This window comes from Schistocerca serialis, chromosome 3 (genome assembly GCF_023864345.2).
Source record: "Schistocerca serialis cubense isolate TAMUIC-IGC-003099 chromosome 3, iqSchSeri2.2, whole genome shotgun sequence".
In the NCBI taxonomy this organism is placed as follows: domain Eukaryota; kingdom Metazoa; phylum Arthropoda; class Insecta; order Orthoptera; family Acrididae; genus Schistocerca; species Schistocerca serialis.
In genome coordinates, this window is record NC_064640.1 from 165,832,265 (window position 1) to 165,844,591 (window position 12,327).

At 39.5% G+C, this 12,327-nt stretch overlaps 1 protein-coding gene across 1 annotated transcript in view; it reads right to left on the reverse strand.

Moving 5' to 3' along the window:
- The window catches only part of LOC126469882 (E3 ubiquitin-protein ligase HERC2), an 846,528-nt gene that overhangs the window by 682,189 nt on the left and 152,012 nt on the right, over positions 1-12,327 (reverse strand). Inside the window, exon 16 of the mRNA XM_050097213.1 lies at positions 10,396-10,589. Within this exon, the coding sequence (XP_049953170.1) occupies positions 10,396-10,589 (194 nt within the window). The remainder of the gene's footprint in view (positions 1-10,395; positions 10,590-12,327) is intronic.

Consider the following 12,327-nt stretch of genomic DNA (forward strand, 5'->3'; position numbering starts at 1 on the left):
GTTCAGGTCACACATCATGGTACCTGCAGCACTGAAAGAAGTGTTAAAAGAACATAATCACATGTTAGCAGGTGATGAAGGGAGAAGACCAATGGATCATAAATAGCTGAATGGTTTTGATGAAGAACATGAAGACAGGGTGTTGACCAGTGTGTGAATAATTGCGTGACATGTGCACAACATGCTGATTTGAGCCATCAATAAATACTGTTTCGAACATTACCAGAGGCATCTCAGGCATTTGAAATGGTGCGGATGGACATTATGGGTCCATTTAACTAGGCACTGGTGGGTAACTGCTATGCGTTAACCATCACAGACCAGTTTTCATGTTACAATGCGATAACTGCCATCCCACAACAACAAGCGAGTACAATAGCACAAGCAATGGTGAACAACTGGTTACTGAAGTGTAGCATATCTGACCCAATAATTTCAAATCAGGGCACCAACTTTGTCTCCTTCTTCTTCCATTGGCATTACATCCCAGGATGGCACTTGGCCTGCTCAATAATTTTCCACCAGTCCTCTCTCGACTTTGCTGTAGACCTTGAGTTACGGCAACCAACTAAGGCAGCATCTTCTCCAATCTTGTCACTCCATCTCAGTCATCTTGCTGTTCTTTCTCCAGGTTCACTGCAGCAGGCTTTCCCTGCAGGATCTGTCTCATCGAGTCATATTACATGTCCAGCTCATCTCAATCTACACAACTTTATGAGCTTGACCACATCATCCAACTTATAGCAATTGTAAGACTCGTCATTCCTTTGCCATCTCCAACTCCTGTTTCCATACAGAGATCCAAAGATTCTCCTCAATATACTTCTTTCACATGACCTCAGTCTGCTTTCACACTGCTTTGTAATCATCCATGTTTCTGAGCCATATGTAAGTACTGGGCATATCAGTGTTTTATAGAATCAGCACTTGGTCTCTTTGATAGAAGCTTAAAATTAAAATCTCACAGCATTCTAAAACTGCATTGATTAGAAGCACTTATGTAGGCCATAATTTCAATCGAATTGCTACCATTTGCTTCTACCTGACAAGTGAAACATTCCACTCGCTCAAAAGTCATTCCCTCACAAGTACTGTAGGCTGTAAGGGTTGATTTGTACCACTATACATATACTTGGTATTTCCTTCATTAATTTTCAAGCCCATCTTCTCTGCACACAGTTTTCAAGCTAAGAATGCACTTTGTAGATCTCTAAATGTTGCACTCATTAGATCCACATCATCTGCATATCCCAACAGTTGTACAGACTTATGGTAGATAGTACCTCTTGCCTGGATACCCAATTCACATACCGCTTTTTCGAGTGCTGAATTGAAGAGTAGGCAGGAAAGTCTTTGCCCTTGTCTTAGCCCAGTTCATGTGGGGTGACAGCCCAGGCTGCACTTACACAGTACTCTTAGAGCGCATTAGGGTGACCTCTATCAAGAGTACCAACTTCCCAGGTATCCTAAATTCCCCCACTGTCTCATACAATTTAGATCAATTTATTGTTTCATATGCAGATTGGAAATCAATGAAAAGACGGTGCACACCAACATCAAATTCATTGATTTTCTCTACTATTTGCCAGAGAGTAAATATCTGGTTCACAGTTGACTTTCCTGGTCTGAATACACAATGATAACTTCCAATAATGTTTTCTGCTATGGGTGAGAGTCTACTAAACAAGATATTTGACAATACTTTACATGCAACAATTTGGTGTGTATTACTTCTGTAGTCACCACATTTAACTATATCTCCTTTCTTGTGTATCAAACACACTATGCCTACATTCCATTCTTCTGGCAACTCTTCCTTTTGCCAGTGATTTAACTCCTTTGGCTTTCAATAGTTCTACTGTTATATTACCAGTCCTTGGTGCTTTAATGTTCTTCAGTCAGGAAACTGTTTTGTCTACTTTTCCTTGAGGGAGGAGAGGGACTATGGGCCTCATAATAATCTTTTTCTGGGTGGATTAGGATCTCTTCAACAGAGGGCCTTGGAGCATCCAAAAGTTCACTACAATACTCTACCCGATGTTCCAATATCTCTCGGTCATAAGTTAATAATTCCCCATTTTTACTTTCGCATCTATTAATATGCGGCTTAAATGTTCTTTTTTCACTAGTTATTTTCTGATAGAATTTTCTGACTTAATTTGTTTTTCCAATTATCTCCAATTCTTCGATCTGCTTTCTTTCCCATTCTCTTTCCTTCTTCTGATGCAGTTTCTCTTCTCCTTTCCTTTTATCTCGATAATTTCTTACTGCTAAATGTGTATACCATTTCTCAAGCATTTCCCTATAAGTCAGGTTTTTGTCGTAACTTAATCTCTTACAATCTTCATCAAACCAGGAACTCCTTGGTTGTTTTCCTTCTTTCCCTAGCACTATTTCTACTGCCTCAATGATTGTGTCCCTGAAAGCACACCATTTCTGATCCAGAGTATCACTTACACTAGGAGTGTATAGTGCAAGATTCTCAGTAATCTTCTCAGAGTATGTTTTAGCAATTCTTCATTTTTTAGCTTTAATATCATATACTTTCTTCGAGATGTTCCTTTTACCTTTCTTGTGTTAGATATCGATCTCTTAGTTTTGCATTACAAGATGGTGGTCTGAATCCACATTAACTCCTCTGTAGGTATGTACATTGAGTAAGTTGGAGATATGCCATCTGTCAATAATTACAAGATCATTTTGATTGAAGGCTGATCAGGGCTATACCATGTTGCTTTATGTATCCTTTTGGGGGAACATAGTGCTACCTGCAGCCATATTATATGCTAGGGCAAACTGAACAACTCTGTTGATTATCATTTGTGTATTAGTGGAGGCTATGCTTTCCTATTGCTGGACAATAATGATCTTCTTCTCCAATCTGTGCATAGAGGTCTCCAATAATTACTTTTGTATTATGCTCAGGGCATCCGTTATAATGGTCTTGATGGAGGAGCCAGATAAAGTGTGTCCAACAACATAAGGCAGGGAGGGATCTAGAGATGTAGTGAAGTCAAATTTATCCTGGTCATCTCCTACTACTTTAGGTGCATGTACACTGATCAATAAATCATTTGTGAATTGGGCCTTCAATCTCATTTGTAAGATTCTAGATGCTATTCCAGTAAATTCACCCACTCTACATTTAAATTTCTGTCTTACTGCAAACCCAGTATGAAATTCACGGTTGCTCTTTGGATTATGGAAGAAAATTATCCAGCTTCCCATTTCAAGCACTCCATGTCTATTCCATTGCATTTTCTGTGGAGCAACTATGCCTGTCTGTGTTTTATTGAGCTTTTCTCGCAGTGACCTCATGGTTTCTGCCCTGTACAATGATCTTACATTCCAGATTCTAATAAACACATCATTTTTCCTTTTTTGTAATGTCTTTGCCTTTCCCTTTAGTGGTACTACGTCATTGTCCATGTATCAGTCCAGCTTCTTTACTTTGAAGTTTCTGAACAGGGCTTTGGTTCTTATAGGAAGGGGTTGTCAGCTGCTTGCCCAACTCCCAACTTGGAGGACCAGGATTTGTATCAGGTTTACTCCCAGGGGACGCTGCCTTCTTGGAGGCACCTTCAGTGCTGTGCGGGAGCACTTGCATGCTCTGTCGAAGTCAAGAGCTGTGCTGGCCGGAAGCGCTTGCATGCTCTGTCGAAGTCAAGAGCTGTGCTGGCGGTAGTGTAGATTCTGGCAGGGTCACCCAAGCTGTAATGGTCTTGATGGAGGAGCCAGATAAAGTGTGTCCAACAACATAAGGCAGGGAGGGATCTAGAGATGTAGTGAAGTCAAATTGCCTAAAGGAGTAAGCCAACTTCACATCCGAACTATTTAAACAACTATGCCATCTACTTTGAATCTGCAAGCTAATGACTTGTCCCTTCCACCCTCAGGTGAATGTGAGGACTGAGTGTGTTCACTGTACCACCAGTAAAATATTAAGTTGTTATTTGAATAGCTACCACAATGACAGAGATTTATCTATCCTATGATGTAGCCACAACAAACTCTAAAATGCATGACTGTGTTGGGCTATTGCCATATGAAGTGGCATACAGCAGGAAGATGTCATCACCTTCCAAAGTTATTAAAACTAAAACATGAAAAAATGGGGAATTGGAAGTGGATGAAGAAGGCAAATTAATGAAGTCCTAAAGAGGTAGGAAAAGCTGGGGAAACATACTATCATTACCTGCAAAGAAAACAAAAGATAAAAAGAGAAGGAAGGAGACACAAGCTAGTGTGCAGGATATATACAAGGTGCTGTATGCACTCAGGTTGTGCTAAAGAGAACTGAGTTTTATGAGGTATATAGAACAGCTCTGTAATAAAACACGTTAAGACTATAAGAGCATCCTAGTTTAAAGAAGATACTTTAACTTGTTAGTGCTGGGTAATTTATCTTTCATTTGTTGCTAACACTTCTTGCAATGGGATTGGTAGATGATATGGTGAGTAATTATAATAGGGGCATGCTATGGTAACAGGGCGAACTGTGTAATGATGGACCATACACATCCAGCCTTGAGAAAGGGGGGTGGTAGTGTGGAACAGATGTCTTTCCCCATACAGCATTATTATTGTGACAACTATAATGAATATGACATAGCCCTCATTGTATTGGCCAGAAAAAACATTGGATGTGTTGCCTACTCAGAACCCAACCCATTTAAATAACAACCTAAAAACAAACCACCTCCACTCACTGGATCCACTGATATATGCACAAAAACGTCACATTAACACTGAGCAAATGTTCCTGCACCATGATGAGCAACACAACAAGTTTATGATCAGGGATGTTTCTGATACCATTATGGTTCCGGCCCTTTGTGTAAGTTACATCTACTTCAAGTGGAAAACCACCCGAGCTATCGAGCTTCCAGTGCACCAGTTACCAACGGACTGGACTAACCACAGAAATTAATGTTTAGTTTAACTAATAGCCAATGAACCACATGGTTTATGCTAAGTATTAGATATTCTCAGATGCTCGACAATGTTCATTGTGCAAAACTGTACCAGGGTGTGTATGTGATGCAGAACAGTATCATATTCATCAGCTGTTAACTTCAAGGTAAAGACCACCGCAGTGCCAAATGAAACATTCAGTTACTTTGTAAGGATTTTGCCCACAGTAGCTGCAGGCACCTGCCTGAGCTAGAGGCTGTATAAAGACAAGTTGGTGCCTTTGCACTGTACGGTCAGCTGCTGGGTGTCCACCTTCTGCTGGTGACCACCTACCTGGTGGGTCACGTGTTGGAGGCTTGGCTGCCCAGCCTCACTGTTGCTCTCCACCGATTCCTATGAGACCACACTGTTGCAGATCACTGCATGCATACACCTTCAATTTCAGCCATACTGATAAATATTGTCCTTCCTTGTGTGATACAGTGATACAATGAAACCACGAAGCAGTCAGGCTGCCAAGGGCTCCACCTGCCACACACTGACAGCGGCACGCAGCAGCATCACCATTCAGTGACTATAATAGACTGCTAGTTCAAATGTTCAGCGTAATGGGTCTGAGTAAGATATTTAAATTGTTCAGATATTACTTATTAAAATCCAGTTGGACGTGTCTAATGATCCAAAAAAGATAAGCGAGGACAAAACTGAATGTCCTTCCAACTGACAGGACAAGTGTAGAGTACAGTTTTCTGATAGAAATTGTGATATGTTTCTTCCTAATTTTCAAGGAAAGTAGAAATCTACAATTTTGGTGGTCTGTGGGTATGAAGCTACAGACATCAGATGATGGAATTAACTGTGCTTTGTCTTACTGCAATTATAATTTAATTTGAGAAAATGACTATTTATGTTCTGATTTGACATTGTTTTTAATTTACCCAAATCATACCAGCAGTACTGAAAATGATTTTAAATATAGGGGAAAAGGCATCTATCATGGGAGAGTTTGCTAATGTGAAACAGCTAGATTCTGACTACAGCTAAGTGCTCAGCTCCATTGGAAAGTATCAGAACTTGGTTCTGACAGTGCCTGAGGTGACCAGGGCAGAGGGGGGGGGGGGGGGGGCAGTGACACTAAGACAATTAGGGAGCTGGACATTGTTGAGAATCCTTGATTTTAAAGGTGTTGAATTCCATGTTTTTCGAGTGTGCATGTTTGTAGGGCTCCAATATCTGAAGCTGAGTAGCTGTTACAACAATATTCATATGATTATTATATTCTTCACAAAGTACTCTCTTCCATTTGATACAGTGCACTACCCTTAAAAGTGAGCAGAGTAACATGACAGTATTGCGTATTAGGTCTCACTATCTCATATCAAGATAACTTCAGCTTGCCACACTTGGAGTTGGATTCAGACCCATATTTTTACTAAGTAGTTTGACAATTTTGTGAAATTTGTGAAGCCATCTGGTGGTAATCCTGCTGTGTGAATACTTGATGGGTATCCAATCACATTTGTGCAATAGACAAAGCAACAGAAAACTGTGTCCACATTATGTGTTTATCACCGCATTCCTCTCATAAAATTGAGCCTCTTGTGTGAAATTCAAGGGATTGCTTAAAACAAATTACCCCCAAAAAATAAAATTCTGGTGGGCAAATAACCCAGATCAAGTAGTAACATCTCCAATTACAAAGCAACCTACTTGAGAGGAGTAATAATTGAAAATGCCTTAAACAGCCTCTGGAAAACAAGACTCTTACCGTGTAACAGGCATATACTTGTAAGCAATAACTTTGCAGTACAACAGGAGTTTGACCTACATGATGAAAGCAATGGAGTAAATGTGAGTCCCAATGCTATCCGGCCAGCTCCCAAAATCAGCAAGCCACATCAGTAACTACCAGTTCTAGTAAAATCAGCATGCTTTGAATCTGCTAAGTAGCTAACATTGTTTCCGCACAGAGAACACGTGAAACAATTCAAAGAAAAGATATCTGTAGCTGAATCAAAGGAGACAGAAGTGAAAGCTTTGCTCTTGAATAAGAATAAAGGAAAAACACAGGAAACATAATCTTCCCGTCATTCAAAGTCTGTCCAAATTTAATTGAGAATGATGCTTTAGATGTGCACGTGCAGCTGAAGAAGAAGACGCTGAATGCATACTCTGCAGTGGTCATTTCTTTGAAGACTAATATAGAGAAATGGGCACAGTGCACTGAATGCTATCCATGGGCTCCTAAAGAACATTTACTGAAAAAAAGAGATTTTGCACATCCTGATTGCATTTCTTTTGCACAATAAATGTGGAGAATTTTGGAGAGATAGTAAGGAAGAGAATATTATCATTCTATGATTTACCTGTTCATATAATGGTCAATGTTAAGCATTTTCTATGACTGTGTCATATTAAAACGTTTCTATTTTGATTCAAATGGAATTGTTTGTGCTTTTTTCATACTTACATGTATTAAGTTGCACACATTTAATAAGCAAAATTTAAAATACAATAACTACATGTACATTTCCAACTGACAAACATCCAATCATATCAAATATTTTAACATAAAGTGGAGTAATGTGAGAAGAGGAAAGTTTCATGTCAGGGATGCGGTTAGTATGTCTACCCACCATTAAAATCAATTACCTGCCTCATCCTATGAGGCAGGGAGGTGGTCAGCCTCTGAAAATATGTCTCACTGTCCACAAGACTCTCTCGAGTATCTAGCACTACGTCCCACAGTTGGTAAGGAGTGTGTGGGGCCAGTGTATGTTCATGAGACCATTTTGTTCACAGATTTTCAATGAGATCCACGCACATTGTCCAAACAGTCCACTCAATCAGGCAGATGTCAGCCTATTGTGAACACCACAGCTGAATGATTTGACTCTTGTGAACTGGTGAGTGGTTCTACTGGAACTGGATTACTTCACTGGGATAGCACATCCTCACCCTTCACATCATAGTATGTTTCATGATATGCACATACTGATCTGTGTTGAAATTACCATACATTTGATGAAGTATCCCTCCCCCATCTGACGACATCCATCACCAGCACGAGACTATGATGTGACCAACATATGAATGTTGCACCATGCATTGTGGGCTGTAACATGCTCCCTATGGCCTGTAGACCATCGTCAGGCACTCAATCACTGAGTTAAATATTAACTTAACTGAAAAGATGATGTGGTGCCAGTAACACTCTACATTCAATTCAACAAAGACAAGCCTATAAAGTTTGTGATCATCAGAGAAGGCCTATTTATTAATGGCCCTATGGACTTCGAGGTCAGCATCCTTAACTGGTTGTAAATGGTTCGCAAGCATCCACAGAAATTGACCTCATTCTTGAGTTGCAAGAAGTTTAAAAATAATCATTCCGTACAGGTGTTCACTAAAACTTTGTCTTAGGTGTTGACACCTCTCCTAAGCCCGACTCTCAAAGCCGACCATTGCACCCGTTTCGCATCACCGATTTATCCATTTCTGGACACTGCATGGTTGAATACCACACCTGGCTGCCGCTTCAAGTGCACAGAAACCATCATACTGGATGGGTGATGAGACACTGTCTTTCATGGCCTGCATATGCTGAGAATGACTGTCATATACCTGTCTGTGGTGCAGTGTTAAATAGATAAACGTAAGTGTTATAATTTATATATAAAACAATATGTGGTAATCATACACAATCAGAGAAAATAAAAAAGTTCTATAAGTAAAATTTTTACAATAAGAAGGGAACACATCCACTGCTAAAACGGTGTTAAATGTTGTGCTGCCACCTCTGCCAAACAACTGCATTATTACTGGTGCATAAGGTACCCGAGCCTATCAAGACAGGCAAACACTTTTGTTTTGTTGATTGTAAGTATTTATAATACTATAAGAAACTGTGATTATCACCTAGCAGGGCAAATGCACAAGATGCTAACAACATTCCCTATCACAAGGGGTTCACACTGTTTAACAAACTTCCAAAGTATATAAAAAGTTCAAAGGGAAGCTGCTCATAAGTTCCTTGAAGTAGTATTTTACTAGTTAGTGCTTTTATAACATTTCAGAACTTCTCTTAGTGAAATAGATTATCTTCACTTGCACAATATTATTTATAAGTAATTGACACATACTGTGTTTTTGTAATTGATCCCGTACAGTTATGAGATGAATTGTAGTAATGCCCACAATCCATAACAAATGTTGCACACTATGTGATCAGAAGTATCCAGACACCTGGCTGAAAATGACTTACAAGTTCGTGGCATGCTGCGTCGGTAATGCTGGAATTCAGTATCGTGTTGCCTCACCCTTAGCCTTGATGACAGCTTCCACTCTCGCAGGCATACGTTCAATCAGGTGCTGGAAGATTTCTTGGGAAATGGCAGCCCATTCTTCACCCAGTGCTGCACTGAGCAGAGGTATCGATGTCAGTCAGTAAGGCCTGGCATGAATTCAGCGTTCCAAAACATCCCAAAGGTGTTCTATAGGATTCAGGCCAGGACTCTGTGAAGGCCAGTCCATAACAGGGATGTTATTGTCATATAACCTCTCTGCCACAGACCATGCATTATGAACAGGTATGCGATCGTGTTGAAAGATGCAATGACCATCCCCGAATTGCTCTTCAACAGAGGGAAGCAAGAAAGTGCTTAAAACATCAATGCAGCCCTGTGCCGTGATAGTGCCATGCAAATCAACAAGGGGCGCAAGCCCCCTCCATGAAAAACATGACGACACCGTAACACCACAGCCTCCGGATTTTACTGTTGGCACTACACACGCTGGCAGATGACGTTCACTGGGCATTCATCATACCCACATCCTGCCATCAGAACACCACATTGCATACCATGATTCCTCACTCCACACAACATTTTTTCCATTGTTCAATCGTCCAATGTTTACGCTACTTACACCAAGCGAGGCGTCGTCTGGCATTTACTGGCATGATGCGTGGCTTATGAGCTGCCACTCGACCAAGAATTCCAAGTTTTCTCACCTCCCACCTAACTGTCATAGTACTTGCAGTGGATTCTGATGCAGTCTGGAATTCCTCTTCAACTGTCAGCGGTCTCTGTCAGTCAACAGATGAGGTCAGCCTGTATTCTTTTGTGCAGTACATGTCGCTTCACATTTCCACTTCGCTATCACATCGGAAACAGTGGACCTAGAGATGTTTAGGAGTGTGGAAATCTTGCATACAGACATATGACACAAGTGACACCCAATCATCTGACCACGTTCGAAGTCCGTAAGTTCCGCGGAGCACCACATTCTGCTCCCTCACGATGTCTAATGACTAATGATGTTGCAGATATCGAGTACCTGACAGTAGGTGACAGCAAAATGCACCTAATATGAAAAACATTTGTTTTTGGGGGTGTCCAGATACTTTTGATCACATAGTTTATTTATCTATGGAGAATAAATAAGTAAATTATTTCTTGTATTTTATAAGGAGCAAGTTACCTGTATTGGGCCACAAGCAATGCCAACAATTGATCTTCCTTGAAGGGATGTCACAAGCATTGGTTCAAGAATACTTGTTCCATTCGTCTCCTCAACTTGACCATAATCATTTCTTCCCCAACCATATACTTCTCCCTCATCTGTCAATGCTAATACATGACCTGCACCAACAGCAAGTGACATCACACGTTTCCCTAAAAAATGGAATGCAAGGGCTTTTTACATAGTCTCTAGACATCATTTCAAAATGCAATAATACCAAGAGAATAAACTTAGTTATAAATAACAAAAACAGTGATTGACACACAGAAAACAAATCTAACTTCTACAAATAAGAATCACAGGTAATTTATTGTGACAAGTGCATTCAGACTGGATGAAATAAACTTATCTACAACTCAGTTTAGTGATTTTGGTGGTATCACATGGAAGTTTCATGAAAAGGCCTACTCAACAATTTATATCCACACTCCAACCAATAACACTTACTTCTCAATATTGTAATTATATGCAGGTACATCACTACTTATCAAATAGGTGAGCAGCAGACAGGACCATACAAATCACAACAAATTGGCCACACAAACAAACCACCAGAATGAATTTTTTGGTCTGCAGCAGTGTGCACATTACTGTGAAACATTCTGACAGGATAAAAAGCTATGTCAGTTTGAGATCTGACTTACTCGTAAAATGCTACCTTTCATGGCCAATGTTCTTACCAACTGAGCTATCCACAGAGAATACACAACCTGCCTTCACAACTCAATTCCAACAATACCTCTTGCCTACTTTCCAAGATTCACAGTAACTCTTCTGCGTACTTTTTGTACCGATAAGTTTCTCAATAAAAATTCTTTCATATAATAGAAGATGATGCCCAAAAGGAACTTTTTTAGTTTTATTTCAAATTTAACTTTGCTGTATGGTATGTATTTCATATTATTGGGTAAGAAACATGCTTTTGATGGCAACTTTATTTGCACTTTCTGAGCTAAAGTTAGTTTTTAAAGGTCACATTTTCTGCTAGTACTTTAATTATGGACATCATTATTCCTTCTGCTCTCTAATGGATTATTTACAACAAATTTTATGAGATAAAATATATACAGTGATTCCTCACTGAAATATCCAGCTCCTTCTTGAGTTTTGCACAAGACAATTGTGGATAACCACCATATATTATTTTTACAGCACAGTTTAGAGTAATAAAAATGTTCTTTCTTAAACATTATTTATAGCCCCACACAACATTACTGAATGAAAATAAGCAGAGTATGTTAACTTTCTTGCTTCTCTCTAAGACTTCTGATGACATGTAGTACAAACATTGCTGAAGTAATTGGTTCGAAAAGTTGTAATTTTTTCTTAACTTAAATCCTCATTAATATATACAAACAACATATTTGAAAGTTTTGTCTAACTTCCAAACTCTTGCTCATGTTTCAAATTTATCACTGGCACTACAGCCTTTTGATTCTCTCTCTCTCTCTCTCTCTCTCTCTCTCTCTCTCTCTGAGAGAAAAGCATTTGCAGGAAACCAGTAAATCATTCTTTTAAACTCACTGTTGTTATATATCACCTGTGATTGATTACACAGCTCTACAAAATAAAATTTTTTTTTCGTTGCCAGGGAAGTTTGAACGAAAATGGAATATTATTATGATACTCATTCCGAATATATTTGTACTTTTTCCAAATTGGCTCTGGTTTTTGAGATATAGGTTATTTGTGGCAATGAGTGTTTCATGTGGGTAATATCGACTGCAGGGTCCATATATGGTGTAATGTATTTGCTACCTGTTTTTTAATTAGTGATATTGTACTATCTTTATTAAACAATTGTGCTCAGGGAGTGCATCTGTGTGGTTGAGGATTACATCATGCAAACATCACACTGTCAGCATGTGTTCAATCTTGTTGTGCGGTGCG